We start from the raw sequence: 26,641 nt of genomic DNA on the forward strand, positions 1-26,641 counted from the left end.
TGCTGACATACGTGTTATATTGTCACCAGCTGTAGAATTACATTCAGAGATCAAGAGTCCAGGATCTTTCCAGAGTTTATTCTTCTTTTGTAATGGGGACAATGCAAAGACAGGCAAACAGCAAGGATGTCACATTTTGCATTTTATATCCAGATCACTAAACAAATGTACATATAACAAAGCAAAAATGATCATGGACTCATTTTGCAGGTAGTTTTTTTTTTTTTTTGCCCAATAAACAGGTAGGAAAGCTTTGGGGTATAGTGTCACTGAGTCTCACTCTCTCCACAGGCCAGTTTAGATTTGATTTTAAAAGGACCCAGAAACATACAGAGCACATTCAATGAATAGGAAACGACTAAAGAAATGTGAACTCAACTTTTTAAAGAGCTTCATTTGATGTTAGAATTAAAATACATTCAGGTCATTAAATAGGAACATAAAATAAAAAGATACAATATCATGATGATGATGACTTGCATGCTCCCACAACTGCATCATTTCTTTTAGAAAACAAAAAACAGGCTCGTAGCGCTACGTTACACTACACTCCAAAGAATTTCCCACAATCTTCTTTACACACAGATAATTTAAAAAGTAACAAAACTTTTCAGCATTTTAACTTTGTAGTACAAAGAATGAAACTTTTTTTTTTTACACTCAACACAATGTCTGTACCGTTTCACTCATGCTTCATGCATGATTCAGTCAGATCGATGACATGAGTTCAATGTGACCGACGATGACTTACAGCCAGTTAAGACACAGACGATGGATGTCACACAGTGACAGGATAAATGAAGTCACACACATCTGTGTGCTCCAGCAGCTGAAGCTAGGTCAGGTAGCTTTAGCACGTGAGCCGCAGAACAGCCAATGGAATGTCAGGGCGAGGTGGGGGGAGGAGGAGGAGGAAGAGGAGGGGGAGGAGGAAGGGCGGCATCAAGCACCAGCCACTGAGAAACCACACTGTGGCCACTTCTGGCACAGGTAGAAGAGTGACTATGAAGTACACCCCCAAAAAACATTCAGGAATGTTTGTAAAAATATTCACACAAATAATATTTGTGCTCTGGTTAGATTACTTGTTTAATCATCCGTTACAAGTGCAGGGACTTCTGAAAGCAGACGCTATAATCTTCTGCTGTGACACTGAGTGTGCTTCTTTTGCTTTGTCTGTCTCAGATTGTCAGGATGAGAATTCATTCTTTGTCAAAAGTACCTTGAGAATATTAGCAGGAACAAAAATTTGCTTTTATTTGTATAACTACTGACGCTATAGAGACCTCAAAGTATTTACAGTAAATTAAAAAATGGGCAATGGTGTGTCAACTGATCCTCCTACTCTCATTAAACGTCCCAATGGTCTGGTTGGTCAAAGCACCTTTTAGGATAGTAAACACTAAAAAGGAAAAACGAGTTCATCTGAAATCACATTTTGAATCCTTACAAAGAAAGATCAGACACAAAGGCCTAACAATAATATGTCTCTCTTGGCTACAGATTGTCAAACCTTTACAAAAGAAATTGGTCAGACATTTGTGACATCTAGTTCCTAAACAGAAAAAACACTGATTACTGTAAATGCTCATTTGTGAAGGCTTTGGCAGCTGTGTTAGCAGCAGTTATCGCTACCAGCTAAAGGATTAATAGTTTGCAAAAAAAATCTAACAACAAAACTGTTAAGGTATAACTGAAGAAATCTGCAGCAAAATAAACAAACAAACAAACAAAAAAAAAACAACAGTGTGCCATTCAGACAAGTACAGCCAGGGGAACACTTTCTATTTTGACACTGCAGTGTAGAAGCTGTCGACACATTGTGCAGGTGAAGTGACATGAGCTAAAGGGTTCCTTCTGGCAGGAGCAGCTAGCAAACGGAGCCGAGGTGTACGGTGCAGCTGTGGGGGCTGCTCCAGTGGCCGGGGCTTGGCATAGAGGCGTTTCATGCACAACGTGATGACATCTAAAGGTGGTGATGGATGGCAGGTGGAACACACAGCGCAGACGTATGAGACATGGATGATGGGACACAACACAGACTGGATGACACACAAGGAAGGTGGTGGAGGGGGGGGCACACAACGACAACACACTAACACCAGGTGATGATGGATGGGTGGTGAGCAGTTGGGCCGTGACAGCTGCCTCTCCGCAGGAACACACTCCCTGCACCGCCTCACTAGCTGCGGCTCTTTTTTTTTTTTTTTTTATAGGTGGAGTTTACTGGTTCAGAGCAGAGGAGGTGTGCTCCGCTTCACTCTTCTGTCATTCGACCTCTTCTGCTTCACAAGGAGCACAGAGATTGGGAATGACAGGAGAGGGTGATGGAGGAGCAGAGTGTAAACATCACTAGCAGAGTGGTGGGATATGGTTAAGCTACCACTGCATGTTCGGAATGAGGCACGGGCTGTGAACGAGATGCACATCGCATGCAAGACTGGGCCGTTACGTTGCAAACAAAGCATGTTAAGGCCAAGAAGGACAACACTGATACACCTGCCTCTCTCCTCCTTCACTTCCTCTGTCAAAAACCAAAATCAAAAACGATCTGGTCTTCGAAGATGGCGATGAGCAGCATGATGCCGAACCCGGTCAGCATGCCCAGGTTCTGCAGGATGAAATGTCCCAGCTGGCAGCGCTTGTGCTCCTCACTGTCCCCGTGAAGCATCTCTGGCAGCTATGAAAGAAACAAAACAAGCAGTCAGGATCAGACACGAGCCTTTCTGGAATAAGCGTCGCAGATCGGGAAGCAGAGAGACTGGCGGTGTGAGAGAGGAGACGTGAAAGTTAAGCTGCTGTTATTGGGGGACAATGAGCACTTTGCGGGCTGTGGAGCGCGCCGTGCCAACTCACCATATCCACCAGAGCCACATACAGGAACATGCCAGCTGTGATGGCGAAGATCCAGTTGGTGACATTGTGAGTGTACTGGCCCACAGCGGTGCCAATCACCATGCCAACGTAGGCCATGAGGGCGGACAGCAGATTGTAGACGATGGCCTGCTTCACTGACATCCCAGCTTTCAGCAGCACCGCAAAGTCACCTGTCAGCCAGAGAACACAGTCATTTAAACGCCATTACTGACGCCTGCTCCTGAAACACATCCTTACATCGAGCTTCATGAACAGAGTGGTCGTTCACGAGCTGTTTAGGAAACGTAAAAGCGATAGGAAGCTGCCGCTGTGAAGCCGTACGTCCAATTTCTGTTTACTTTCTTTCATTTCTTCTGTCCTTCCCGACACACGCACACCTCAGTCAGTCTTCATGTAGGTGAAAAACAGAGCTGCACTTTCTAAGAAATGTATCTTGAACTCCCCTCTGATGCACTTCTGATTACACATGCATGCCGTAGCCTCTCTACCCTCTTCAATCATTGCCGTGCCAAATGCAGGGAGAGGCCCAAGTCTCAGCGGAAACGCCCTGGATTTGGAGAGAGATGAATACTGAGAAGGGGGGTGGCCTACATTTCCTGCGCCGTGTAACAAGCGGCCTCTTTTCCTCGCTAATTACCTCAATGAATATATTACCACTCTGCTCTCATCCATCAATCAACCCCGGAGAAAAGAGGGGAGAAGTTAAAGAGAGACGGTCTGCGCGCACCTCACATCACTGCCGTTTTTTTTTTTCCTGCCCTCTTCAACTTACTCCGGTGTTTCCTGCCTCCCCGGTTCCAATCCGTCAGACACTCAGACACGCCTGCCGCCGCCTCATCTACTGCAATTAACACACCCATCTCTGCCAATTAGCTTCACTCTGGGCGGTTAAAGAACCCTCATAATCATCATCTTTTCCATCCAGCTGCCAGTCGGGGACGGCTTTTGTGTTCAGGAGGAGCTGAGAGGTGCACTTGTCAAACTGCTGGGTTTGTCTGACAAGCGGCCTGGCGGGGGGGGGGGGGGGGGGAGCACGACAGCAAGTGCCGCTGAAGAGCAGGCGCAGACTCAACAGGAAATGTGAAATTACACGGCGACAAAGAGAGTGATCTCGGATATCTTCACTGTGTGCTAGAGACAGGACTTCAGGGCTGCAGTTAGCCATCTGGAAACTCAAGCACAACTGAGCAAAAATAGCAATAAAGGACAAAAATGTTGGAGAAGAATCAAAGCCCTGGGCCTTCTTGTTCTTATGACGCCTCCCAGAATGACACACTTTGAAGTAGCATTCTGCAGCATTAGTTAAAATGAGCTCCACCACTCTTCCCCACATGCTTCCTAATTTTAAGCCTAAAGACAACATTAAGAGGACAGAATCCTGTTGATCAACACAAGGGGGAGCAGCCAGACAAACCATGGCAATAAGTCACCGGTTCGCACTCCGCTGTAATTGACACTACTCTATTCATCAAGCTTACAAACGAGGCAGGCACTGAAGACACATCCTCAGTGCTGATCTGCTGTGGATGGGCCCATTGTGTGTCTTTTCCACCCCACTCTCTTCCTCTCACTACAAACAAACAGGCAGAGGAGAGCAAAAAAAACAAAAAACAAGGCAGAACAAAACTGTTCACTGCTGCTGAATCAGACTGAATCAAAGGGGTCCTCTGAGACGACAGACTGAATGCAAATGAGCGCACCGGCAGCTGTACCATCTTCTAATCTGACTGTATAGAACGATGTGTCCCAGGCAAGGTGCATCACCTCCACTGACAGACACTGACAAGTCATCTCACTGCTGTCAGACAAAAGCCACTCATTCGGAACAAAGTACATTATTCTTGAGTGAAAAGGAGACCAACGGTTGTTGACACTGCTGGTTTAGGTTTTAAGGGACAGACGCCCACGAGACTCTGTTTTTAGTTCACATAATGATGCTCAGTGTTTAAATCACTGCCTCATGCAAAACAAAGCCTTCAAACTACCGCTTTGTTCCACTTGTTGAATGAATGAATTGTGTCGCGTCGAGTGTGTAGGGAGTAAATGACTGGCTTGTGTTTGGACCCTTTCTCTTGGTGCACTTACCAAGTTCATGAGGTAATTCGTGGCAGAAAACAGCCACTGACGTGCTGATGCCTCCCGTCAGGTTGGCACTGAATGCTGCGCCTGCAGAGACAGGTGAGAAAGCTGGAGTTACATGAAGACAGACACCACTCTCATACAAGACTTTCAGCAGAAAGACTGGAAACAGTGGTAACGGTTCAACATGCAGTGACTTCCTGCTGAAAGCCACAATGATGCTAAGCCTGCAGGAAGTTCCTGATCCCTGACGAGCAATGACCTGGCTCTTAATTACCTTTACATGGACAATGCATCTGTATACACACAGGTTTTTGTACGGACTAAACAACCAAAGTCTCTTTTAATTTACTGTTAAAGAGAACCAGGCTAGATCTAAGTCTGTGTGCTAAGCTAGGCTAACTGAATGCTGATTCATATTTAGCATATTGAATGCCGTCAACTTTCTCTTCAAACTCTTGGCAAGAGAGCAAAGTCTTTAAAGGCAGTATAATAGTAATGTCGGTTATGTTGCCACTTGAAGACTTGAAGTAAATCTACTTGAACTTCCTAGAGGTTGTTGGAGGTTTTATTAAGCTACAGAGGACCCAGAGGAAGCTCAGAACTCGTTACCTATAGCAAGGCCGTCACTAAAGTTATGCATGCCATCTCCCATGATGACCATCCAGGCAATGCTGGCTATGCCGGCGTCCTTCATCTCCTGGTCTGAGTGACAGTTTCCTCCGTGAGAGTGTCCGTGTCCGTGTCCGTGCGTGTGCTGCTTGGCTTTACGACCGTTCTCCTTGGTGGGAGACGAGTGAGGGTCTGCGGATGCCAGCGGCGTCTTGTTGGTGGGAGATTCTGCCGTCTGGAGCTCTGTGCACTGCGTGTCATTGTGACCGTTGTCGCAGGAGATAACCGTGCTGTCAGGGTCTGAAGAAGACGGGAAAGGTTATAGTGACAGCCACAAACATAAAGCTGCTGCATGGCTGAACATCTCTCACCTTCACTGAGCGGCTTCAGGTGCAGCCACTCTGCATCAGAGCGCCGATTTAACTTGTGATCTGACAACTTCCTGCCAATCTTTCCCTCCTCGTTCACCTTCTTCATGCCCTGTGAGCAATGATACAATTTTACGATCAATCCACAGACATTCATTGCATGTCAAGAATTTCTTACACTTTGTGACCTCGGAATAATCAATGTCAACAAGAACTGAACTCAAGGAAAACAACAGAGAAAGTCAAATGCTGGGAGAATTAGTAATAGCTTGTAACGTTCAGCCCGGTCCATCAGCAGCAGCTGGGTCGTGGTCGTCTTACCCTTTGGTCCTTGTAGTGCTTAAACATGCCAATGCAGTGTTCAATGATGAAGAGGAGGTAGATGCCGGCCAAAGCTGTTAGCCCCTTCCACACTCCATCAAAGGCTGTTACCAGATCAGTGTCGTGGCTTGACCCGTGTTCGCTGTGGTCGTGGTGCCCTTGAGACTGTAGGTAGGAAGAGGAACACAGAGTGACTGAGAGGCAGATGAGAAGCTCACATTTATCACCTCAGAACAATCAGTGTGTGTGAAGCAGAGGAAACTGTGTGACTGTCACAGCACACACGGTGACCTGGTGACCGAGACAGTTTACTGAAAGGGGGACAGGGATTTGGAAGTTCCAGCATCATTAAAAAGAACTAGGTCGTAGCTCATTGCCGGCCATCACAAGATTCCCAAAAGACATGAGACTCTTGTGTCCAAAATGTTTAGATATTCAGTTATGTTTTATCAGACGCATGTCAAAATGTCTTCGCTAATTCTTATTCCTACGATTTAGACAAAGTGCCATGCGTACATTTTGGAGTTATTAAAACTTGGTGCCAAATTCTTTGTTAGGAAGCCTCAGGGTCTAATTGGTCCAGTGTGTAGGATGTATTAAAAGAAATGGAATTAGTTTTCATTAGTGTCTAATCACAAATAACTGTGTTTTACTATCTTTTAATGAGCCTGTCATATCTCAATAGAGAGCAGGTCCTCTACCACAGAGCCCACCATGCTTCTGCCACAGCCCAGAATGAACAAACCAAACACTGGCATGAGCTGAGAGCTTCAATTTGTTGGAAGTAGCTGCTGGCACATGCTGGACAATAGTTCTCCTGTGCGCTTGGAAATGGAGAGGTGATGGACAAGTGAGTTAAATCCTGAGAACGGGATGACTCTGCTTCTAATCTGAAGACAAATCTTTAACTAAGTAAGGCCTCAGGTCTCCAGAAGACCTGACTTGTAATGTAGAAATAGATAATAATATATCTCCAGGTGGGCCTGTGAGCAGTTTCTGTAATTGTCTCTGCAGCAGTCTTATTTGAATGTTCTGACAGGGCTGGAATTCTTTCTAGACAGCTAACAGGTGAGTAGAGCGGCCATGTTCAGGATGAGTCAGTATTTTGTCTGCTGTGTCAAGCATCTGGGTTCTTAAAATACTTTGTACTGAATTGCAGTAGGTTGTACAAGTGGACCTAATAAAGCTGAGTGTTCTTACACTACAGAAGGGTTTGTTCCAGTGTACATTAGTGTGGTGCACTCACATGAGGCAGCAGGTGAAGAAGAGCATCGCCACTGAGCGTGCCCACTGCCAGCGCTACCAGGAAGGTGAGCAGGAACTTGAAGCAGGACTGCTTGAGGATGGGCACGAGCACCACCCCCAGTAGAGAAAGCAGGCTGATGATGGTGATGGACACAAAGCCCCACAACCAGACCCACACTGCAGAGAGAAAAACAGAGAGAAAACAGATGAAATACGAGAAAGATTCTTTATTTTACAGCAGTCGTCTGAACTGCAGACGTCCGTAAAAAAGTTAATAGAAACTAAACACCTGTATTGATGAATCAAATGTTTTCCTGATGAGGCAACCAGCTACATTTGTAGTAACAAAAACACTAACGGCTGCAGTTTTATCACCGTTCAGTGCCTGGCTGAAGGACCTTTCCCCACCATGTTCGCAAGTGAAGGAAAGTATCCTCCAGAGGTTTTCAATCCATGTGTCCTTGTGATGACACATGATGCCTGAAGCAAAAAACATGATGTGACATTTCAGCAGATTTCTGCTCGTCTCATTTTTCATTCAAGGCCACAGTCCTGAGACACGAAGCACAAGAGAGAGAGTGGGAAAGGTACACTATCATTTAAACTGTCAGTCCAGCTGTCAGTCCAGGACGCACTTCAAAACTGCACAGGAACGAGTGAGGAAAAAAAGTTGGAGATTCTCTCGTCAAAGATGACAAAATGTTTAATGTAGTATGAAATTCAATGTCAGACCAAAGCTGGAACTGTGTTTGCTAAAGCGGAGCTGGGTCACTCACTGCTGATGTTCAACAAAAGGACATCTATTGACTAAAACGATGTCTGCATGTAATGCACATCTTACAGACAATTGACTTCAGTGATGTATTTCAGAAGTATGAAACAACACAATCAACTGTTGTTCAGTAAATATTGTCCTGGAGGTCACAGCAAATAGCCCTCCAACTATTTACCACTCTATGGATAATTAACATCTAACACTTAGAAACCTACTGGTTCTATATTTCCTGGCAAAAACGTTAACCATGCAACTTATTTAACCATTAGATTTTTGTCACCATTAGTCAAATCACTGAGCTCTGATAGGGCCTAATTCATATAAACAAATATACCAGAGGTGACACATTGCCAGAAAGAAAAAAAATGACTAATAACAGTAAAATCACACCGGCAGGCACACTTGCTCTCCTCATCTAATCGGCCCCAGGTGGTGTCGCTTTTGAAGAGATGATCTGAAACGCGTCTCATGCCTGACAGAGTGGTCTTTAGAGAGACTGACTCAAGCTGTTCCTCTACCATTATCCAGCTGCAGGATTAAAAAACGTATCTCCCGAGGCACCAGTCTCGCCACTCAGAAAACAGGAGGCTGCAGTTCCTCCTGGGGGACGTATTTTAACTAAAGAGGCAGGTCCTGACGCTCAGTACACTGGAACTTGTCATCAGCTTTTGGGAAGATGGCTCTTCAAACCCCTGACACTCATTGTGAATTAACATGTGTTCTCTGAAGCCGTGACAAAAATAGGAGGCACTTATGATGTTGGGGAGTACAGTCTAACAGCATCTACGTTTGTTGTGTTTCTGCACTCAATTATTCAGACTCTCTTTAAATTTGGCATCTGTAATCTGAGTGATTTATTTACTTGCTGACATTTCTTTTACGGAACAAGACAAACCTTCTGACAGTGCAGTGACATTCACATGCAGGCAAAGGCTGAGCACTGGAACTCTTTGAGCTATCTGAATTCAGACTATAAGGTGCAACATGTTCACCCCTACTGACAGCTGCATAGACTCAGATTAAAGGTGAAAAACCTCAGAAACAGTTTCTGCAAATCAGCAGGAATGCTCATTACTATGAAAACAGTTCAAACTGTCCGAAGAAAACTCAAAGATCAACTAGACTTTATCCTCAGTTCCGTTTGTTCTTGCCAATCCTGTCCTGGTGTTTCCGTTTTTAATGAGTTTGGCCAAATTAATGAATGGAACTCCACATTTTTAATTACAATGATCCCTCTCATGATGAACCACCACCATGTAATAGACACTGGTCAGATTAAATGTTGTAGTTCATTCATTCATTCATTCATCTTCTATACCCGTTTAGTCCTGTTAAGGGTCACGGGGGTCTGCTGGAGCCTATCCCAGCTGTCATCGGGCGAGAGGCAGGGGTTAAATGTTGTAGTTTAATTTATAAATCCCCGTCTATTTGTGGATTATTACCAGGACCAGGTTTATATCACAACATTTTGAAAGGTGATTATCAGAAGTGTCAGAAGGCAACAATCACACCTCACTACTCATAGTTTAAGACCATCACAGCCGCCTGGCTCAGGTAACAGACCCATGGAGGAAGAGACTTAAAGATGTTTAGTATTTAGTTCAATCCCAAAATACTGTATATAGTCTACACTGGATGACATACAGTAAATGCCAGTATTGTGCCTCCACATACAAACGCTGTACTTGATAAAGACAAGTAAAATATAAAAGTAAAAATAACAAACTCTTCTGCCCGTGGTCATATCTTCAAGCTGCTGTTTTCATATTTGAATCTCTGCGTGACCCTGGTAACAATATATTTACTGAGAGGGAAACACTCTCTCAAACTGACACATCCCTGAGTTGAAATGGAATGAATATAGTGGCAATGATTGGCTGTGACTGTCACAGCTTCAAAGACACGCACTTGTAATGCAGTGATTCTGGACTCAACTGCACACAGAAGGTTGTCAACCCACAAAAATTGCAAAAGTATGTTGGACACACCTTAAGTAAACTGGGCAGGGCATACATGCTGTGATCTGTGCTGTGCAGATGGGTTCACAAAAATAGAGTCCTCAGTGTTTATTTATTAATTATTAGAGCAGTCAAAAGATTAAATATCTAACTGCGATTTATCACATGACACGATTAATCTCAAATTAGTTGCAGCTACTTTTATCAGTTCTAAATGCAGATTAAAGGGATATGGTTCCGGACAAACGGGTTTGATTTGTGCAAATGTGTGTTATTCTGGGCCAGTAAGTGGTGGACTCAGAGTACTCAGGTGGTAACTCAGTCAGTACATGTAAATAACAAGGTTCTTGTTGAGAAAACCATCTGGCAGAGCTTTGAAACTGAACTTGCAGCTGAAATGACTGGTTTCCTTTACCCATTTTTGCCCAAGAATGTTGTTACAGCAGATCAAAGGTCAAATCACAGAACATGTGTGAATTAATTATGCAACAAAATGAATTTACCTACAGTTCACGAGAACCTTAAAGTAGTTTTAAAAGGTACAGTGAAACACTTCACTAGTGTTTTGTCTGAGTGAGACAGTCAGTAAGCTGCTACATGTTTTAAGACAGTAGGACCAATGTGACAGCCTGTTTTCATATGACCACTATAATCTTTCTTTTTGCTAAACCCTCACTGGCTGATACATTGCCCTGTTCTCCATAAAAGCATAGATATTCTCTCATTTTCATATATTTAGCAGCAGAATAGAATCACGTGTCTTTCCATTTCCAGTTTACTGAAAGTATTAGGTATACATGTAGAGAGTCTCATCTTTAAGATGGACAAACTGAATAAAATCATTTTCTGATCGTAGTTAAAAAGTGGCTTTAATAACCCTCACTTTCTCATTTTATTGTTACCACTATTTTCAATGTGCCTTACAAAAGTAAAGGTTTTCCAGTTGGCTTCTTTCTTATTTGTCGCCATCAGGCGGAACACCGTGTAACCCTGAGAGGCAACTGTATATCAGCCAGACAGTCCATCACTGAATCACCGCAGGTTCTTACACTCATGCAGCTCATTTACTTCTCTATCTCATTACCTTTATGCAGTTGTGGTTTTGTGCGAGTGTGTGCGTAGACGTAGAAGTGGGCAGGGGTTAGCAGGAGGGCGATTGAAGGCAGTGATAAGGGAGCATAAGAGAAGAGAAGGAGACCAACTGGTGTGTGTCTTCTCTCCAATTACATATCTCCTGCGAGCCATGGCTCAGAAAAATGGCTCGGGGTGTCGCTTAGGCTCTCCTAATTGGCACAGCGCAAAAAGAGGGGGAGTGGGGACCAGAAAGAAACAAACTGCAAATTTTCTGAGTTCCCCCATGGATGCCAGCAGGAGGGAAATGAGAGGCAGCTCTGCAGTGTGTGGTAAAGTCTATGGTGCACCATTTCAGAATATCTCGCCTCTAGTTTTCCACTAATGAGGAGCCATTGCTGCCCTTTTGACTTGTTTGTGCAGTCTTCCTCGTCATCATTACAATTTTTATGACTGTTTTCAGTGGTGCCACGCTGCTGCCTGAGGCACATGTGATACAGGTTTCTCTAGAGGGGAGTGTGTGTTTAATAATTAAAGATTTAAGAGGGTGTACATTTAGGGAATTCCTCCAACCGCACAACAGAACTTAAGTGGCTGCTGTTTTTTCAGCAGCCACTTACAGTACTGCATTTGACATAAATGGTATTTTCTACTTCTAATTAAAAACAAACTCAGGTTATGTAGAGCTTCCTCTGACTCCACACTTGTGGTGTTGCCCAGTATATAAAGCTCACCAACTTCTTGCCTACTTTGCTTAATTTAAATTAAAAATAAAACATAATTATACAAGCACAATACAGAACATAAGAATAAATCAATTTAAAAGGTGTAAATGGAACACTGTCAAGAGTTATTATCCAGGTTCATAATACATTTTTCTTTCTAGATGGCTCTGAGAGATTTACAAACTCTTCCCACTGATATACACACGCAGTAGTGTAGCATAAAATTAAGAAAAAGCACCAAAACTCTGCAGTCCAGTGTGTGGTTTGCTTTTTTTGTGTGGAGAAACTTAGATTACCAGTCCTGGTTTGATTTGTTTTTATGGCTTTATGAGTTTTATATTACGACCTGTAAGTCATTAACTCTAAAACCCTGTGATTTTGAAATTTGCATTGTCATAACCCTAGAGGCACAATGAGGTCCCAGAGCAGGGCTTAACATTAACCTCCTTCTTCTTCTTCTTTTTTTTTCTTTTTTTTTTTTATAGCTCATCATTCAGCCTCTTTAATTTCTGGCTTTTTGTACCTTATTGATTCAGGCATGTGATTAGAATACAAACGGAAAGGAGAAAGGAACACAGAAAGTTCTTTTTACGTTTTCAAAATGTTCAGCACATGATAGGAGCATTTGTTCACTGTCATGGCAACTAAAATCATTTGACAACAAGAGCACGTTGTCATGGACAAAATGCTCTTTTTGTGCTGCATTTAGAGGGGTGCATGATCCTGTTGTAAAGCGTGTATCACATGTAGAAGGGTGGCTGGATGAAGCAAACTGACCACCTGCTCATTCGACACTAATTTTATCAGCTTGTGAATAAACAAAAAAACACTTTTATATCTTCCTGGGTGACTTCTGGCGCATGCACCTTAAGGCTCATTTAGAATACTGTAGGACAAAGATGCCATAATCTATGCACAAAGTCAACGCCGGAGCGAGTCATTTATACTTGTGCGCTCGTCAGTTTGTCTTGCTCTGTAAAAACGCCACCCAAACACTAGTTAGCGTTGTGTCTTTTTTGCCAGTCGGGTTAATTTTTGTCGCTACTTCCTGCTTCACTTTCGACAATGGCGACAGAAACTTTAGCCGAAATTTTGTAGAATACCAATCACACAAATGTTTGTATCTCCGAATCTCCTCAGTCAACCAATTAGAAAATTGCGGAGATGGAGAAGCAGCCAGAAATAATAATGCGGAAACACGCTACTACCAAGCGGACCAATCACAGCTCTTGGGGTCTGCGTCGCCACGGTGCGTAGTTACATTTCTTGGGGAGGTGCACGTCAGCTACGGCACTGGGGTCTGTGTTCTTCTTCATCAATTTGAAAGCTAAACCGCCTATTAGTGGGGCAGGCCACGTTAATCAACTCTCTTAATGCATTTGCTGTCTATCAACTCCAGCTGATGGCCATTAGCTATGCGTATGCTCACTGGGACTTGTGATTGACTGAAAGACTGAATTCAATAATAATTGCGCTGAATAATTGTAATAATTGCTTGCTGCATTCAGAACGACATACACATTTTTTTAACCAACATTTGGAGAGCTAATAAAGCCATGCCTGCTTATTTTAGCTTTCCATACCTACAACAGAAGCTGAGATTGAGGATGAAACTATTTAATGGCAGTTTACACACCAGGACATACAAAAATTGGCTGAAAATCTGTTTTTTTTTTTTTCACTGACTGTTTCTGTACAGTTACAAAATGCACACAGGAGAAGACTGGTTACATTTAGCGGCTTCCTGAAACGTACGGCTGTAAATATGACTCAGGATTTGCAGCTTTTCAGAAATGTGTAAATAAAAGTTAATTAACTTCTCACAGAGACAGCATGCAATTTGCTCTCAAATTACTAAGACGTTTTGCACTCACTTTCAGCATCCTGTTTTAAAACTAGAGTCAGTGTTTGAACTACTCTCTTGTGAGTGTTTGCTCTGCAGCTCTGGGAAGCAGAAATGAGAAGAAAAGCAGAAATAAGAAGAAAAGCAATCCTCACTCACAGAGGGACAGCTCTACCAGAGCACTGTAAATAAGAAAAGATGGAGGAACCAATAGTGGCCAAGCCCCAGGGATAACAGCTCTAATTCCTGGTTGACTTCAATTATCATCATTAGATTGTTTCAAATAAACATTCTATTATGCAGGTCTGCCACTCAACCCCAAGAGAGGAGCTCAATGTTATACATCCTGATAGTATCAAGATGATGGTTTATGGTGGAGTCTCAGTGGTCTCGCTTATGAAGATAGGTATTTCCTTCAGCTGATGGCACTAGAGACTTAGTTATTTTTTTCATCAAACCTGGTCACTTTACTGTGAATTACTCCATTATTTTAATTTAATGTAATGACATTCAGGGTTTAAATGATGCTTCAGTCATTGTACCTTCTAAAATGTGTGTAAACTGGCAGTGGTGATGATATTACTGGTGTATTAGAACTGACCCAACACCACTCAAACTAGATGGACTGTGATCGAAATGTGACTGTACTTCTACCAGTGATCTTTTGGCAAGGTTAGTTTAATGCAGAAGACTGGTCTCCCTGCCAAACCTTATAAATGCCACCCAAAATATAGGGTAAATCACATGTGAGATCATCAGCACTTAAGACATTTAACACTTTATGACATTAGTGTTTGTTGGTTTCTACGTCTTCATCTCTTATCAAAATGGACTGGATCAATAAGATACTTGGCTCTTACCAGAACTGACAGGCTCCAAGGCTTCCTGCTCCACGTCCATCTGGTGATAATGGCGGATGCAGACGCGACTATCTATCTGATAGAGTAAGGCGGGACACAGATAGGTGAACTGGCTGGGAGAGATGAGGGATTCGGGATTCAGGCCGTAATAGGCGAGGAGCTGAGTAATGTTCAAACACTGGAGAGAAAAAGAAATGCAGGAATGTAAAATTTAAGACTATAAAGCACTGACCACATGACAACACAAAAGGGAGTTTTTCCTTGCCACCGTTGCCTTCAGGCTTGCTCTGGGGGTTCCAGGCCGGGTTTTTGTAAAGCGTCTTGAGACGATTTGTATTGTTATTGACGCTATATAAATAAAATTGAATTGAATTGAATTGAACTGCAAAACTATTGTGTTAAATTGATACACTACATAAAATTATTAAGAGTATCAAATACTCTCAGGCCCTCTAAACTTGGAAGAGTCTGTAATTGTATTGGAGAATGAATGATGGTGGTTGGTCGTCTTGAAGCCAAACAAACTTCCCCACCTTCCCCATTTTTTATGGCGGAAGGTTGGTCTGGAGTCGCTCCACCGGGAACTGATTATGCTCCTGCAAGGCTCTGCCATGCCAAACAGAAAGACTAATCCGACGTTTTGAAAAATAATCGATGAAAATTGATTCTTTTTGACAGCTAAAGTAATTTGGGAAGTAACAGGAGAGGCAAATATACTGACAATAATTCATTGTACTAATGCCCTGATCATTAATGCAATATTACTATAATGAATATCGTATAAAATACTACTACAAAAAGATAAACAAGTTCCTAAACTGCAGTACCTCCTCGTGCTGATGTGACAATCCATTTGGATGTCCGGACAGCGCAGGGCCTGGGAAAGTGGTTGCTGTCAGCCCTCCTGGTGCTTCTCTCTTATCTTTACGAGAATGGCCATGTCCATGTTTGTGATCATGGTCATGGCTGTGTTCATGGTTGTGGTCATGGTTATCAGACGGAGGTGTGAGGGGAGGAGTTTTATTTCGCCCCTGATGTCCTCTGACTCTTGCTGGCTTTCTGGGCTTCTTGGGCCGGCTTTCTGTTGGGGCAGGAGAGGAGTGTAGCCTCTGAGGGACTTGGGAGGGCTCCAAGGGGGTAGAGGGCAGCCGTTCCTGTTTGGGAGTGATGTCTGTGCTTGGCTGCACTTGATGACCACCATGATCGTGGTCATGTTCATGATCACTGTGGTCATTATGAGTTTCAGAAGACAGATTCTTGTTGGTAGCAGGCTGTACCTGCTCATGACCATGATCGTGATTGTGGTCATGATCGTGATTGTGGTCATGGTCGTGATTGTGGTCATGGTCGTGATTGTGGTCATGGTCGTGGTCATGATCGTGTTCATGTTTATGGTCATGTTTTGTGGGTGCACCAACAGCTGGGCTGGCAGCAGTAGTCTGGCTGCACCCTGTGGGATTTCCTTCTGTGTGTGGACGGTGGGAACCTGGCTTCTGGTGTGGGTGACCATGCTCATGCTGGTGGCTATTGCCTTCTTTGGTGGATGAATGTGAGTGTAGCCCCTCCTGCACATCCAACAGGTCGAGGTGGGCTACATGATCATGGCCCAGATCCTCATGATCCACATTTACCACCTTCACCTCTCCCAGACCCAAACTATAAAGCAGACTCTGAAATCCCTGGAAATCTAACCGGCCCTTCTGACCATAGCGTCTGAACAGTTGTTGGATGTAGAAGCGTTGCTCCTCCTCTAGACTGTCCCCTTGAAGACTATTGGACACTGGGGACGCAGTGGCTCCTCTTACGTACGGAGCCTCAGAAATTTGCAGGTCGTTGTGGGCGTGGTTGTGGTCAGCATGGTTGTGGTCGGCATGCTGATGGCTGTGTCCTTCTCCATGGCAGTGGTTGCACTGATGGAAGAGAAAGGTGAGCACACACAGGAAACAGAACTTGGTGTGCACGTGGACTCGCATTGTCCCCTCACTTCTCGTCCCCTGCAAAAACAGAACAGCACCAGAATTTGTATCAGTATTTTCTCATAGTGATGAGAGAAATTTGTCTTGTGAGAATGAACAAGGATGTTCTATTCAACTATGCACTGATGGAACCTACAATATAATACAAATAAATGATTACATATATACATCTTACACAACCAAGTAAGCATCATTCAGACTGTGTCTTTCCTCCTGAGTTTATGTTGCCGACAAGTGGTCCATGGAGTTCATTATTCCATCTGGGACTTAATGCAATAACAGTTTAAAACATCCTTTGGATTATTGTTGTCCTGTAGGCAGTCAGCTTACAGAGCAACAGTATATTAACAGCTCAAAATTATTTTAAACATAAAAAACTATATAGGTTTCGACAGATTGTATGTCTTATCCCAGTCATTGTGACCAAAGTTTATCTTGATTCAGTTCTCGTGTTTTAAGAGCACATTGGCACTATTTGATAATTTGAGAGTTCATTTATTTCGAGTTAAGCTTAAGTGCATCAGCATAAATCAATTTGTATCTTTATTAGCGAAACAAAAGTCTTTTTGCTATATAATAACAATTTAAAAAAAAGTTGCCCTATGTAACAGTATACTCTTACACAACTACTTTAAACTTGTGAAGAATAATATATTTTGGAGTAGAGTAAAAAATCATGTTTTATATATCAAAAACAAGAGGCAAGCAGTAGCTTTTCACTGCAGAGCTTGTATGGAAGATATAAACATTAGATATGATGTAGTGAGACACTGACATCTTGCAGTGTAGCAGGGTTAGCAGCAGTTCACACGTAATTTGAAGGAAACATAAAATGAATTAGGATAATAAGCCTGCACATCACAGATAAATCCAACATTCAGAGCTGCTACCTTTAGCTTAGAATAACAGATCTAATAACTGAATCAGGGAGCCTTCTGGAGCACAATAAACTCTCTACTGAGAATTGTGTAACATATTGTTTGTTTTCCCCCCACTTTAAAAAGCCTGAGGCAGCAATATCATTCCAGTCAAATGATCCTCATAAGGTCTCTTGTGAAGCCCGTGGGCAGTTGATGCGTGAGGGGTGGGGGCGGAGTGGAGTAAAGAGAGGTCAGATGAGGATGGATTTACAGCACGCACATCATGGGGAAATAGTCGGATAGGATTCATGTTGCGTGGACAACAGATACTCTAAAAAACGAGGGCGATAGATCCTCCTCACAGCTGTCAAGGCTCGTAAAAACAGAATGCACACTGAGACTAGTATGAGCAACAACAACAAAAATATCACAGTATAACGACATACATTTCTCTCTGTGTAAGCAAAAGCTGAGCGTAAAAGACAAAACAATCTAATCAGCTTAGAGATTATTAGAGCCTTGCTTTCAACTTTAAAAACAGGACAAACTCAGTTTTTGTGTTAAAGCAAAGAACAATCCACCAATCTAGAGTGATTTACTCAACAAACTATTTCATTTTATTGTTCCTGGGGGAGGTTTGTTGTTCCGGGTAAAGGTGCTGCACACAGGCTACAAACAATACAGGGAACATGATCTCTATATGTACATGAGATAAAACACATATACACAATATACAATGAAAAATCATCCCATCCAATGAATCCTTCCTAATGGATGGATACTATACCGTATTCGTAAAACAGTTTACAGAGGAAACATTTCCATCAAAGCTGAGACAAAGCCATTGTTTATTCATCAAAGCCTTCATCACTGTGCCGATGACATCAATATCTTATCAGCTCATAACTGTCATCACATAATGGAGTTCCTTTTCCCCATATAACAAGATCAGAACGTGCTTAAAAGTAATGTTCAGTATTTTATACTCCTTGGAAATGTAATGCCAAATAATGGACATTTGTGATTAAAATGCAAATTCATTCAAGGATTATTGCTGTTGCTACAATTTCTGCAAAGAAATTACAGCACAGAAATAAAGGAATAAAAAAGCAACAGCTGACCCAACATTGCTCACAATCCAACACCTTCAAGAGACCTCAAACATAGCATGAATACTCTGAAACCATGAAAAATGAAACTGGCTTCATAACACAACACTGCCTTCATTCTGATTTAAAATTAACTTTAGAAACTAACAATGAGGCGACTTACCGCTGTGTGTTCTTGGAGGAGTGGTGTGTGAAATTAAAGTTTGACCAACAAGTGAATGATAGTGTTCTGACTCAAGGCTGCCGACATTAAATGCGGTTACAATCCTACTTCGCCGCTGTCGATAAGACAGTGTTTATAAACATGAGACAGCAGTGACCTATGAACCTCACAGCAGATAGGTTGAGGCACAGGCAGGACCTAGTTTTAAGAGCACACCCTCTAAGCACCAACAGAGTCTGCATTGTTTATTGATTAGAGTCTTTGTTGTGTCTTGCCTTTAATGAAAACAAGGGAATCTCTATTTTAATTGTGCGTTACACAAACTAATGCAAAACATAAGCGTTGGAAATTAATTTCATGAGTTTTTCCTCAAACTTGAAACTAAGTTTTTTATTACAATATTCCAATAAATGAAGAAACTGAAACAGATTTCATAGGGTTGTCAGAGATGTAATCACACCACAAGACAACCAAATAATCCCATCATTACACTACAAAACAGAAAAGCCTGATCACTCACCGAATGCTTTTTCTCCTGCTAGGCCCCCAGTCCTGGTGTAACAATATTCGGGGTTTTGGCAACTCTTCTGAAACTGGCACTCTGGAAAAATATTAAAGCAGACAGACAAGTAAAATTTAGACTTTGGCTTTAAAAACAAGTTAAGTGAAAGACTAGGTTGTTAGAAGAGGTGAGTAATGTCTGTAGTCACCACTAAGTATTAGTTTGTCTTCACAGGGAGATCATAGCAACAAAGAGTTAACATTATGACCACTGACAGGAGAAGTGAACAACATTGACCATCTTGTGACAATTCAATGTTCTGCTGGGAAACTTTTGGACCTGACATTCATGTGGATGTTACTTAGATATGTAGCACCCACCTAGACCAGACCAGGCACCCCCACCCCATAGCATAGACACTCCTTGATGGCAGCAGCCATCCCCAGCAGGATGCAGCCTGACACAGACACACACACAAAAACGGCTTAGGAGCAACTCAATAAACATGAAGAACAGCACAAGGTGTTGACCTGGCCTCCAAATTCACTAGATCCCAAACTGATCAAGTATCTGTGAGATAATCCACGGAGGCCCCTCCCCTCAACCCATAGGACCCAAAGGCCCCCACTATCAACATTCCGTTATCAGACGCCACAGGACACCCTCAGAAGGTCCATGTCCATTCTCTGATGAGTCACAACCGTTTAGGAGGAACAAGAGAGACCTGATTGGTGTATATAACACTTATAAGTCATATTTCTCTCATTTCCCTCAAACATTTCTGCACACATTACTATGAAAACATTCTCTCATATATTTTCTAAGTTGTTCATGACAAAAGACACACTGTTATTCCTTTGAGGGGGGAAAAAAAGACTAACCCCTAAGGTGCTTCATATGATTCTCACACGACCATACACATCCTTCTCATTTCTGTATTAAGCAGATGTCTGCAGGGAAGCTGAAACAAAAATAAAATCTATCCTGGTATTCAAGATATGCAACGAAAAGGCTCATGTTTACCATTACAAAACAAGTACGTTGCTTGTTGCTAATACAAAAACACCAGTGAAACCAATGATTAGTGAACTCCAAAGAAATGCAGCTGAACTTAAAAATCTTTAAATGTACATATGATTTCCCAAGGACTTGATATTTTGAGCTCTTGAAATGTGATAGATCCTCATAAAAGGTGAGGCAGTTTCCCAGATCTGTGATGGTTAAATCAGAGAGGATTAAGCCTCCACCTTTTGATCAAAGGTGGGGAGTGAGAACAGAATCTGTTCTTAAGATAGAAAAATAAAAAATATGCCTTTGTGGAGATTTTCTTAGTAAGGCCTGGGGCACGCAAGAGAGGCCAGATGTCAGCTGCCACATGGACCCAACTCCCGGCAGATGGTCTGTGGAAAGCTTGAAGGAACACGGTCTGTTGCTGTGCGATTCAGGAAAGTCAGAAAACAAAATAAGAAACATAAGACACACCTGAATTCCAAGTGGAACTGTTGACAACCACCAAAGACAGCTACAAACATGATAGCCTGTAAACTGTTTTCAGCTCACACATCACTGCTTCTAAGGCAGGCCTGAGGTTACACAGTGAGACATTACCACATTAATGTGGTAATGTCTCACTTACTGCAACACATTGTTACAGCTTAGACTAACAGTCCTCAAGAAGGACAAACAAGTATATGCTTCACGGTTATGGACATATTGGACGTTGACAACCACCCACTGCTGCTGCAAAACACCTTGCAAGAAAAACAAATCTACTGAGAAAACAAGGCTGACACAACATATGTTTAAGCAAATACCCAGCATTACTGCGGGGTTTGAAATTAGGCTGCGGGCTGTCGTGACACATGCAGTTGCAAAGAAATCAAATTCAAAACAGGCCACAACTTCCCTAAACTTCTTAAACTCAAACAGCCCTTTGCATGGCCATAAACAAAATATCAAGGTCAGGTTTATCAGGTTGAAGCCACCGAGCCACATATACAAAGCTGCTGTTTTAGCTGTTTATAGCCATGAAATCTGCAGGCAGAGTCAGGGAACGGCAGTACAAAAAAGACGCAGGTGCATTGCTGATACTCTGTGGCCTGGAAACGAGTTCATCACAGCGCGAAAGATTTTAAGATCGCAAGACTAGGCTTGACACAGGCAAGTAAACAGAACAATCTGCTGAGCAATACACTGTGCAGGTATCATAGTAACGACACTTTGACAAAACACAGGCTGATGCTTACCTCTAGTCAGGAAGACAAAAAATGGACAGGAGTTCACCCCACAGCAGTAAAAAAAAATGTTGACACCAGCACAACATAAGTAAAACAGACTGAGTCCAGTGACTTAACTAATTTGTTCAGGGAGGCGGCAAGGCACAGGGAGGGAATTTGTGTGTCTGCGTGTTTGAGCAGTCAGGGAGATGTGTCCAGGATCAACCACCTGACCTGGGGGGGGGGGGGGGGGTGTACATGTGTAGTGCTCATTCTACAATTTTTCCTTGATTTGAACAAGTGAGTTTTTGGCAGTGTTTGTTGCTCACAAAGTTGTGACAACAATTTTAAGCCATCCCTCACTTAATGTCAGCCCTGAGCCATGCCTCGTTCTACAGGCTTACAGTCATGCTTTCTGTCCAGGCTACCTAATAATGTCTTCCTGAAATTAGACCAATGTATTGTAAAATCCCAACAAAAGACACCAAACTGTCAATTTACTCAACATGTTGAATTTCCTTCAGGATCAATAAAGTATCCATCTATCTATTTATCTATGTTATGTTTGGTAAACACAGATATGGAGTTGTTCAAGGGAATATCTTGAAATACTGCAGTAAATGTTAGGCCACGTCAGTGGAGTGGTGGCGAAAAGGGGAAATGTCAGCAGCTGTATGTGTGGAGGCTTTTCACATGTCTGCGACGCGGAGAGGATTCTGATGTACTGACTTCAACTACACTAAAATGTCTACATAAACGTTGCTCTTAGGCCAGGTGTGGCCTCAATAATGATGGTTCTACTCTAAAGTTCTTGGAGGAGTCACCTAAACCAGTTTCCACTAGCAGTCTTCAAACATCTACTTTTAGCACAATGTCAATATGAATTGTTTAATTTAACTAATTTGAATGATATTCTTCAAACAAGCACAGGACGCCAATGTAAACAGGATTAAGACTGTACAGACAATTCCGTGACTGCATAAATATACTGTAACCAGCATTGGTGTAGGTAAGGTGTCAGCTGTAGAACAGACTGAGCCCTAAAACCAATACACCTGGTAAGGTCCTTGTTTACAAAAGTCTTATTAGAAGGTAACAAGTGGCAACTACATTAACTTTAAGGAAGTTTGTTTTACTGTGATATATCAAGGTGTGGTTACACAATACAAAAAAAAAACATTTTTAGGTAACTCTTGGCTTGTTCATCACACTAGTTTTTTGGGGGTCTTTCTTTGATTTTATGGTAAACAAAGACGAGACGCATTTTCTGCACATTGAAGCCAGAGTGAGTACTGATATGAAAAGTATGTTTCTTATGTAATACACAGCTGACAAATTCATGCACTCACATCTGTTTACTGAATCCAGATGCTCTTTTCCAACACTGCCATACCTAACAATCATGCCACAGTACATCCTGAGATTAAATCATATGAACTTTGGAGTTTGTTACGGTTTATAAAAGCCACATTTGCATGCATTGAGCCCCGTAAGCATCCTGAACGCATAACACAAAGCGAGTCTTTAGTTCAAATCTTTAAGCCTTACTTTCAAGCTACATGATGTTGTATTCAAGAAGTGGCCCCTAAATGTTTTCTATTTCGCTGGAGGAGCTTTGTCAGTTCTGAGAAAATGACTCTAAAGGTATATACAGGGTCATATCATTTTGGTTTCAAGACTGCTAATTTGTGACAATTTGTGACAATTTGTGTGCTAAGGCCATGATGACAGAAAAGCATGGGGATTTAATGCACTGGGGAGTTCCAACAAAATAAGGTATTGACTGCATTATGGGAACATGTAGTTTGACCCATTTTAGGTAGTAAAATTCAGGATAATTCAACAGCTCTTTCTCATTCAGGTCCCTCTGTCCTCTTGTTCCATCAGAGTGTAACTCTATGTAGAGACTCATTAATGGTTGTGGAGGATCTCTTAGTTGAAGTGTAGGGTATAAGCATGGCAACGGTCTTTGGAAAGCCCCCACATTTATCCAAGAGAAACAGGAACTTCCAGTAAGCACCCGTGGTGAATTATACTGCTATTCTATGGCTGTATGAACATTGTGTGCCATCCAAACGCACAGACTGTGTTCAAGAATTCACAACACTGACTGTTAAAAATGTTTGGAAATGCTACCAAGATTGCAGCTGAGATTTAACACATAAGCTTGGAAAAAAAAACAAAAAAAAAAACACAACAGTAAAGTAGGCAGGACCAGGCAAACTCCCTGTAAGATTTCTTGCAACTTGTTGTGTTAGAGATGGAAAAAGGCCTACAGGGAATAAATCTGGAAAAGTATCGTGGCTACAGAAAATCAATACACAGTTTCCTGCCTCTGGCAAAACATCTTGCATTTTAAGGCATTTAAACCAGTTGCAAAACAACATTACAGATTCTGCCTTGTAATATGTACAGGCACTTCGCCCAGGAGAAGTGTAGACCGTAAATCTGGATCAATGCCGACTCTTGGTTGGAGGGCTTCATGACCCTCTGCCACTTCACACCAGTTCCTGGAATGGCACATTATGTGGCAGACAAGAACAGAGGCAGAGTGGATAAGAAGAGGGACTATGGTGGGAATGGCAAAGCGCCAACCTCTCCAGCATACTTATTTTCCCCTTTAATACCTAGTCAAACCCACACAATGTATGTTAAGCGACAACTTTACTAAAGAATGATATGATCTAGTCAGTAGAAAATTCCGAAACTGATTATAGACACAACACAAATCATTTTCTCTCGCTGTATGCCTATAAAACCCCATTATATCGGAGTGATTGAAAGATAAAAGTTAACTGCAGGCCGTAATTTTAAATACACTTTGCTGCGAACTAGCAATATAATAAAATTCATCAGGATGGACCAAAATAGAGACATAAATTACTGTGCATTATGTCTGCACATAGGCAGCAAATTTCACACTCTGCACAAATTGAAATTCAGTGAATTCATATACGACTGCTGAGTGATCCAGGTACCAGGTGAGCCACCTTTATTCACTGTGGTAAAATGTGTACAGTATATATCCTGGCATTGTCATCTTTAAAATATGTCCGTGCCATCAGGGAAGAAAAAAAAAATCCATTGATGGAATAACCTGGTCATTCAGTATATTCAGGTAGTCAGCTGAAATCACTTTGGGCACATGATGTTGCTGAACCCAGACCTGAGCAACTGCAGCAACCCCAGATCATAACACTATCCCCACAGGCAACCCCGAGTCTCCTTAGATGTTTTCTCTGCTTGATGCATGCCGATGATTTGACCCTTCTCAAACAGACTAACATCTTTTCCACGACCATGGGGTGTGTCTTTCAACATGGTTGTTTAAGAAATGAGAAACTACACATTACATCAGCAGGGGTTAAATAACTTGTTGCCAGTTGAAAGATAATCACCCATGCAGTAATTATCCAATAAGAGGCCTGTACCTATTTGTTTAGTTTAACAAGCGGTGACAACTTTTTCCCCCCAGGAAGTGTGTCTTTCTACAGAAGAACTAAAGAAGTAGCATAACATTTTCACTAAACACCACACGTCCGGTTGGCCTTGTGTCAGCTTTGTTTTTTGATACACCATTACGTGGACGACAGGGAACCTTCACAGACATACACAGTGGAAAACAAAAATAACAGTGGACAGCATATTTTGTTTATCGATGCACCACATTTTTAAGTGTTATAATAAAAACAAAAATGCCAGTGGACGGGATCAACCTTTACTTCAGACAACGTTTACAAGAGGGAAGACAGCAGACTACGAAAGTCTTGTGACCTTGCCACACTTGTCTGCAAATCATTGCTTACATTCTGACACTTTGAGTTCGTAAATCAATTAAGGACAATACGAGGACATTTTAGAAAATACACAACCTACACATGTCTTTCAAATTCAAGTCAAGACATTTTAACATTGCAGAGTAAGGTTAAAAAGACTGCCTGTGTGGAACTTTTTTCTGCGTGAACACGTTGCTAATCACTATTACAGTTGTACCAACAGATGTGCTAGAACAGGGGTCAGTCTGCATGGTCAATGATGCAGACTATATGCATCTAAGCAATAATTATTCATGCGGACTTAGAATCAAGCTCATCAAAGTGGATTTATTCGGGAATACTCCACAATGTAACAAATGCAATAAGATAAGAGAATATAAATGAACGCACACAAGTTAGCGTCGTGGAGTTACGGTTGTACAGACAGCAGCGATACCGCCCATCCGTTATCAATGGACTCTACGGAGGGAAGCTGGACGACTACACGTGGTACGCACAAAACCACACCGAGCTTCTTCCGCGTCATTGAGACGTGACTCAAACACGGCAGCGTTTAAACAGACGGAAATAAATTAGTTCACCAGAACACAATAAGCTGCCAATATGCGAAGCCCCCAAATATGTGACAGCTTGGTACAAAACCAAAGCCAGCCAGTGCAATTGTGCTGACAGTCGCCCCTTTCGGGCAGGCTAAAGCTAATGCTACAATTCCAGGCGACAATTCCAGCAGCTAACGTTAGCTAGCAGACGACTCACAGGAAATTAGCTTAGAGTCTACAAAGAGGCGCGGTTCATATGCCGTGTAATATTTACACATAAATGTTCACAACAGTGGTTAATAACATCTACACGCCGTAGCAAACGCTGCTCGGGTCCATGTTGTGGGAGTGAATGATAACAAATGGGTTTTTTTTATATAGTTACCTCACTCGAGTGCCGTGTGCATCTCCTCTCCGCTCGGTACCAAAAAAAAAAATCCAGTCTGCTTTACGCACCAAAGTTGAGCTCATTCACAAAGGCGGCTCGCGCAGTTTCCGTAGTGTCCCGGCAGGGGCGGGCCGATAGTCTGCGCGATGTGCGCAGTGCACTCAAGAAAGCACTGACGTTTCTTTCCGCCAAACTGTGCCTGGGCTGTCATATGACTATCTAAGGAAAAGATGTTAAGACAGCAATGAGTAACTAACCCCGCAGGGAACAAAGCCGTCATCAACCGAAAACACCCTCATTACATATCGTTTGTGTGTTCATGATGAGTCCACGACCTTTGCTCTGACAATAAGCGTTTGTTACTTACATGGTGTATGT

General features: G+C 42.4%; 1 protein-coding gene across 2 annotated transcripts; it reads right to left on the minus strand.

The window, feature by feature from the left end:
- Positions 1 to 63: 63 nt before the first annotated feature.
- On the minus strand, positions 64 to 26,294 carry slc39a10 (solute carrier family 39 member 10). Of its 2 annotated transcripts, XM_084545529.1 has the most exons (11): positions 26,261 to 26,294; positions 19,363 to 19,443; positions 15,562 to 16,728; positions 14,735 to 14,912; positions 7,504 to 7,679; positions 6,258 to 6,422; positions 5,940 to 6,048; positions 5,569 to 5,868; positions 4,963 to 5,043; positions 2,857 to 3,047; positions 64 to 2,680 (listed from the first exon to the last, which is right to left on the minus strand). In XM_084545529.1, exons 3-11 carry the CDS (start codon positions 16,705 to 16,707, stop codon positions 2,528 to 2,530), a joined length of 2,499 nt encoding a protein of 832 aa, XP_084401655.1. In that variant the 5' UTR covers positions 16,708 to 16,728; positions 19,363 to 19,443; positions 26,261 to 26,294; the 3' UTR covers positions 64 to 2,527. The 2 variants fall into 2 exon arrangements, with proteins under 2 accessions (XP_084401655.1, XP_084401656.1); XM_084545530.1 differs by lacking the exon at positions 26,261 to 26,294 and having other exon boundaries at positions 19,363 to 20,056.
- Positions 26,295 to 26,641: the final 347 nt, after the last annotated feature.

Source organism: Chelon labrosus, assembly GCF_963514085.1.
Source record: "Chelon labrosus genome assembly, chromosome: 5".
NCBI classification, from domain to species: domain Eukaryota; kingdom Metazoa; phylum Chordata; class Actinopteri; order Mugiliformes; family Mugilidae; genus Chelon; species Chelon labrosus.